At 43.4% G+C, this 7,179-nt stretch overlaps 1 protein-coding gene across 1 annotated transcript; it reads right to left on the bottom strand.

The window, feature by feature from the left end:
• Positions 1-338: 338 nt before the first annotated feature.
• On the bottom strand, positions 339-6,827 carry adra2db (adrenergic, alpha-2D-, receptor b). The gene has a single exon (XM_037545659.1). The coding sequence runs from the start codon at positions 5,894-5,896 to the stop codon at positions 4,703-4,705; it is 1,194 nt and encodes a 397-aa protein (XP_037401556.1). The 5' UTR covers positions 5,897-6,827; the 3' UTR covers positions 339-4,702.
• Between the last annotated feature and the right edge of the window lie 352 nt (positions 6,828-7,179).

The following is a 7,179-nucleotide window of genomic DNA, read 5'->3' as shown; positions in this document are numbered from 1 at the left end:
TAAATATGTTCTTGAGAAAGGTCCCTAGAAAAAGTCTACATCTGATTCATGACTTCTCAAGTATTGAATTCTTGGCACCTTTGTGCTTTTGAATGTGTGTAGATTCTGCTCTTACCTAAGAACAAATCCCAAAAAAGAAAACACTGGTGTCAGAATCTTCATAAAAACTGCGTAACTGGGTTTTAAGAATAACTTTCTTCTTAAGAGCAGTTAGTGAATAAGGCTCAATGTTCTTTGGGAAACCAATCATATGTCCTCTATGGAATTGCTCAAAGAATCCTTGGTGGCACCTTTGTTAAGAGAGTAAAGTTACGTTACACATATCACCCTAAATCAGCTTCATTGCAGAGCCCTTATTTTATTTGTCAGTCTTGCATGAAGGCATCGAATACTTACACCTAAAGAGTCAAACTACTCTGGTGATGATGATATATGGGCCATTGTTCATAAATCAAATGCATTAATACACATGACAACTAAATACTACAGATACTTAACCCATTAATGTCCATATTAGGAACTCAAAATTTACTTTGATCTACATGTTTTGAGATCACTCAAACCATCATATTAAATCTAGACTTTTAGTTACTTGTGACTTCAGACATTTAACCAAATAGAAATCCAGATTTGATTGTGAGTACAGGTATGAAAATTAGATGTAGTAGAACAAAAATGGTTGGAATTTGAACAAGTTCTGCAGCCTCTGTCCTCATCTTGCTAAATTTATTGGCTGGACATGAATGAGTTGAAGTCTTTTTAATGCTGAACCTTTTTTCCACATATGGCAAATACATGTTTTTATCATGGTAAATGATTAGCAGCAATGCAAGCAAGGTAAGAGGATATGTTATTTTTAGCAAGACCATGGACAGCGACATCATTGGACGGGTCATCTTTTACGAGCTGTGCTCTGATATTTACCCCGTACACTGTGGAAAGTTCCCAACTTCAATTCCTTACTCTCATAGCTAAAGTATCGAGCAAAAGACTCCCCTTCATTTATTTCATTTCCAGCCAAAATGGCCATTAAGTGCAAGTTGTTCATTTTTAGCGTCAGGACAAAAAGCGGAAAACAAATGTTTAACAGAAATGTACACAGAAGCCTTTACAACTGAATCTAATATCAAATATATGTCCGTATTAAGTTTGCTCACCTTATGTCTTTATTACAGCTTCCATTCTTTTTGGGAGACTTGCTTTCAGTTCTTCAAAGAAATCTGGAGTGATTTTTCAACAGTGATTTTTATGACAAACAAAGTTCAGTCATAGAAGTTGGTTGCATTTTTTGCTTCTTATGATCCAAATGCTTCCAGGAGTGATCTACAGCAATGTTTCTTCTGTTTTACCTATTTCCTTTTCTCACTAACAGCTTCTGGACAGCTACACATCCTTTCAGACTCATGGCATTGAGCTGTCTTCTCACAGTGGAAGGATGTACAGAAACACCATTTTCAGATCTGAAATATCTCTATCAAAGACGAAGGCTTTGTCTGAGGGTGGCACTTGTGGTGGTCTACCAGGTCTTGCACAGTTATTAGGAGTCATATTTTCTCTACATGCTTTAGTCATTTCCTGAACTCCAGTTTAAGAAACACTTTTGTCATTTGACTTTGCCCTGCCTTATGGAGGTGAACTATTTTAAATGTAGACACCTCAGAAATTTCAATGAAATTTCTCAATGGCTTTTCTGACTGGAAATTAAATGAATGAAGGGTAAACTCTGACTTCTACACATTTTTCTAAACGACACATTCATGTTAGCTTTTTAGAGGTTAGAGAATAATTGAAAGAATCTGCTGAATAATAAGCCATAAGATGAATAACTGAACAATCAGCCTGGGGAGTGAGGGGTTAACATCAATAATATTTCAGAGTTTTGCATGTAGACCTTTGCAGGGGAAGGAGGCTATCTGTTCTTTTCATTACTGTGGAACACAAAAAGTGCCCAGGACACACACAGAAAAGTGCTATTTCACTGATTTATAAAGGTGAATGGGGAAATATTTAATGAGTACTAGGCAAGATAATACAGCTCAAGATCATGAATTAAAAATATTCCTCTCATGGACTCTCCCAAGTCTTGCCATCTTGAGTTTAAATCTAATGTGTTATACTTGCAATGTTCTGCATAATCCATTAAAGCCACAAAAAGGGATTTGTAGTCAGCTGTTTTTTGTTTCCAAACAAATATAATACTTTACGTTCTCAGTCATTCTCTAAAATTAGAAATTTTAGATGCTCATTTGCCAAACTGAACTGATTCTAGCCTATTGTGCGAAAAGAAATTGAGCTATCGAGTCTGTATTTTTACTCACAATACTGGTGTAAACAAACAATTCAGTGCATTTAAATGAGCCTGGCTGTGATACTGATGGTCGGCTTCTGCATTTAGAGTTTTATCAGTTACATTTTGGAGGACAGTGTGTTCTCCAGTCTCTTCCTTCTCAAAAGCATTTCAGAAAAGACAGTGCTGCAGTTTTCTTGTTTTTGAAATCCCTAATTGTTGCTTTAAAAAGGTGATAGATGTGCTGGAAAACTAATTATGGTACAAAGTCTACACATGTTTGATCTAGATTTCTTTTGACCCATGTCCATTTAAACATATGGCATGAATAATACACTGTAATCACCAGAAAGGCGTTCAGTTGAGCAGAGCACCCATCAGTCCCCCCATCACATACATTTGACTCGTGTTTCTTACTGATGCAGTATTCAGTGGTTAATATTCAGTAGTCAGTACTTCAGTAGTCTATTCACATTTCAGTACTCAATGTTTCATATTTTTATTTTACTCAGTACTTAGTATTCAGTATTTAGTATTCAGTATTGAATATTGCATACTGTATTCAGCATTTGGTACTTAGTATTGTGTATTTAGTATTATTTACTCAGTATTCAGTGCTGAATTTAGTATTCACTATACAGTCCTCAATATTCAGTGTTCAGCATTCATTAAATATTCAGTTCTGAGTATTCAGTACTCAGAATTCAATAGCTACTTAATATTCAGCATTCCATACTCAATATTCATTATTCAGTACTTAGTATTAAGTATTCAGTATTTAGTTCTCAGTATTAAGTATACAGTTTTAAGGATTAAATACTTAATATTCAGTATTCAATATTTTGTGCTCAGTATTCACAATTCAACATTTAGTAGTCAAAATATATAGGGATTTTATAACACATGCATAAGCATTGAATAATGTGTTTATAAGGGAATAGTTAAGTACATATTAGCAGCTTACGCCATCAATTACAAGATGACATAAGATGTTTTTTTAATGTTTATAACTTTGTATTACCATAAGCGCCCTTAACCTGAAGCAACAGACATTTGTTCCATTTCTAAAATGTTTATTAATTATCATTCTGAAGCAAAGGAAGAGGGCTTGTTAAGAACACCAGATATCAGTGTTATATATTTCTACCCTGGATGACTAAAAAAAACTTTCACTTTTAATACTTAAAGGTTTTTTTTTTTGTTATTAATGAGAGAAGTAGCATGGTTGAGTCAGGAAAAAAGATGCTATAGCATGGCGTCTGTGAAACAGTACTCAGGTCAGTATCATCTTTCCTTTCTGCGGAGATGGTACTGATCCTCTGCTGTCTGAACTGTGCTGAATCACAGCACTATAACATCTTTTGATTATACACACTGCGCAATATATCATAACCTGCTACTGTAATGATGGCGTGCACTTTAGATTGTCAACACTGTTGCTACGCCTAGTTATGTTTACACTCATTGTGTTGTAAACTACCTCATACCACTTAGTGCAATACCTGCTCTCATGTAAATACAACAAATCTGTCCTATATGCTATGTAAATACAGATACTTCTGTCTATTCTTTTATAATTTCTGCCTAATTTATGTCTGTTTATGCTTAATATATCGTCGCTGTCCAATGAAAAGCAGATATCTGATTTTTAGTTTTCAACATCACTTCAACAAACCAGCTGTCCTTTACATTCTCCTGTAAAGTTAATATTTTGGAGATACTTGTTTTTCATTGGACAGTGACAATATGTACGTTTATGTGCAATTATATGTGTTCCCGCTGTAACACTGCAACTTACCTTTAGGCTTAATAAAGTTCTGTCCATCAATTTGTCTAAAATATTTTTCCAGAAGTTGTGTACAATTACATATTTCCACCAGAGAGGTCTCCAAAACTTACACAGTGTAGCTTTAAGTACATTTAAAAGCAAGTGATTCTGTCTTTTGCCGCTGCAGACTAGACTACAATGTCCTTTTCTTCATAAAACATCATATCATCTTGTGTTTGCTAGTGTAAGTTTTTCATAAACATTCAGGTTTGGCTTTGTAGATGTTATTCAGTACTTATGCATGTGTTATGAAGTCTCTAGGTAGGTAGTCTTCAAATAAAGTGTACTAAAACTTAAGTATTTGTGACCCACTATTCAGTATTCATGACTCAATATTCAGTAGCTATTCAGTGTGTGGTACTCAGTATTCAGTACCCTGCACTCAGTATTCCGTGGTGCTGAAATCTGGGTATTTAATACATTTCCAGGCATGTAAACAGAGAATATTTTGGAGAAAGAATCACAAACACATTACAGTATTTAGACTCTCTCTCTCTCTCTCTCTCTCTCAGCAGGTAAACACAAACCCCTGCATGTGCGCATCACACTCCACTGGCCTCGGCTGGAAAAGCGCCCCACCCCCACCCTCAGCTGCTCGCCGAGCTGCTGTGGCACATGATCTTTTTGAAGGCTTTTCTGAAGTCCCTGTTGAAGATGGTGTAGATGATGGGGTTGACCGAGCTGTTGCAGTAGCCGATCCAGAAGAACAGGTTGAAGAGCGTGTCCGGGATGGTGCAGCTCTCCCTGCATATGGCGTGCAGGCTGTAGGTGAAGAAGAAGGGGAACCAGCAGAGCACGAACACGCCCATCACCACGGCGAGCACGAAGGTGAAGCGCTTCTCGCGCATCTGCGCCGCTCTGCTCTTGGACAGCGCCGGTCTGCGCGCGCTGACCTCCTCCAGCGCCGCGCCTGCCGCGCGGCTGCACGCCCAGGGCACGCGCTCGGTCCGCGTGCCTGCGCCTCCTCCGCGCGCGCTGTCCGACACGCAGCTCTCCTCCAGGTCGATGTCGTCGAGCTCTCCGCGGCGCCGGTCGCAGGTGGTCTCGCCGCCGCTTCCGTTGCCGTTGCCGTTCGCGCTCCTGCGCGGGAACCACGTCTCGGAGCGCGAGATGGCGCGCGGAGCGCTGCTCTTGGCCGCGAACACGGCGGCCGCGCGCTGCTTGGCCACGCGATAGATCCTGCAATACACGGCCACCATGATGATGCCCGGGCCGAAGAAAGAGACAGCGCACGAGGACAGGATGTACCACGTGTCGTTGTTGAGCGAGCACACCTGCTCGTCGTGCTCCGTAAGCACGAGCGGCGGGAAGGAGACGAGCGCGGACACGAGCCACGCGGTGGCGATCATGGCCTTGACGCGGCGCGGAGTGCGCCTGGCGTTGTAGCGCGCCGCCTCCGTCACGGCCCAGTAGCGGTCCAGGCTGATGGCGCACAGGTGCGCGATGGACGCCGTGCAGAACAGCACGTCCAGCGCCAGGTAGAGCGCGCACCACGTGCTGCCGAAGTACCAGTAGCCCATCACCTCGTTGGCCAGCGAGAACGGGATCACCAGCGTGGCCACCAGGATGTCGGCGGACGCCAGCGACACGAGAAAGAGGTGCTGGGGCGCGCGCAGAGCGCGGCTCGTCAGCACGGCGGCCACCACGAGCGCGTTGCCCACCACGGTCACGAGGATGATGAGCGCCACGGCCAGGATGATGAGCGCGGAGGCGCAGCGCGAGTGAGGGGCGGCGCGCGGCGCGCTCGTGCCGTTCGGCTCCGCCAGCGCGGGCTCCGCCATCGCGCAGTCCGCTCAAGCATAAGGGTTAATCCCAGTGGTCACTGTGGCCAATTAGCAGCCTGTCCAGCGACGATCCCCTCCTATAAACGAGTGCTCAGGAAAGATTTCCTCCCCAAAACCGGTGTTCAGGAATGATCTCTGTTCAAAAACTGGTCAAATGGAATGATCTCGTTCCAAAAACTAGCGTTCTGGAATGATTTCCTCCGCAAAATCGGTGATCTGGAATGATGTCGTTCCAAAAAAAGTGGTGTTCTGGAAGAGTTTCCTCCTCAAAGCTGGTGCTCTGTAATGATGTCTTTCTAAAAAAAACGGTGTTCTGGAATGATTTCCTCCTCAATACTGGTGCTCTGGAATGATCATGTTCCAAAAAGCTGGTCTTCTGGACTGATTTCCTCGTCAAAGCTGGTCTTCTGGAATGATTTCCTCGTCAAAGCTGGTCTCCTGGACTGATTTCCTCCTGAAACGGGTGTACAGGGATGATTTTCTGCCTAAACCGCGCGTTCAGGGATGCTTTCCAATCGAATGTGTTAGGAGTGATTCCCGTCCATGCGCGTGCGTTCAGGAATGAAATCCTCCCGAGAGCATGTGCTCAGGAACGCGCGGCTGTTGGGGTCTTTTCCATCGTCATTGCTGTCCATTGCGCGCTGGACAGCAGGGCAAAGGTGTGTCCAGTCATGCCTGGTCATTCTGACCCGAGAAGAGAGTAATGGAGGGGTTAGCAGTCCTGGCGATGAGGAGAGGAAAGAGAGAGCGGGAGAGGAAGCAGACGCTGGCTCGGCGCGCGCGGCTCCTCGTTTCACTTAACGAATGTGGGAGTGCTGAAGTGGGTATGTCAGCTTAGGTTATGCGCTTATCTGCGTGTGTGAGGGAGGAAGAGAGAGAGAGAGAGAGAGAGAGAAGGAGCGGAGCGGCAGAGAGAGAGAGAGAAGGAGCGGAGCGGCAGAGAGAGAGAGAGAGAGAGAGAGAGAGAGAAGGAGCGGAGCGGCAGAGAGAGAGAGAGAGAGAGAGAGAGAGAGAGAAGGAGCGGAGCGGCAGAGAGAGAGAGAGGACGAGCGGCAGAGAGAGAGAGAGGGAGAGAGTAGGGAGACTGTGGATGGGTGATATCAAAAAAGGGGTGTAGCTCCTAATTTTGTCAAAGTAGCCTAAACACAAATATTTGTTTCAGAAGTGAAGCTCCGACTCTGTACAACTGCGTAGCTAATGTGGCAGATTACTTCATATTCACTGCGGCAAAACTGCGTGACAACACGATAGACGCGGAATGAGGGCAACGTATGAAAGTT

This window comes from Pygocentrus nattereri, chromosome 16, assembly GCF_015220715.1.
Source record: "Pygocentrus nattereri isolate fPygNat1 chromosome 16, fPygNat1.pri, whole genome shotgun sequence".
Taxonomy (NCBI): Eukaryota; Metazoa; Chordata; class Actinopteri; order Characiformes; family Serrasalmidae; genus Pygocentrus; species Pygocentrus nattereri.
Note: the sequence above shows the minus strand (reverse complement) of the source record. Positions and strands in the feature narration are given on the sequence as shown.

What these genes read in the sequence shown, in the direction of transcription:
- adra2db (XM_037545659.1), bottom strand. Translation starts at nt 5,896, where the DNA reads ATGGCGGAGCCCGCGCTGGCGGAGCCGAACGGCACGAGCGCGCCGCGC.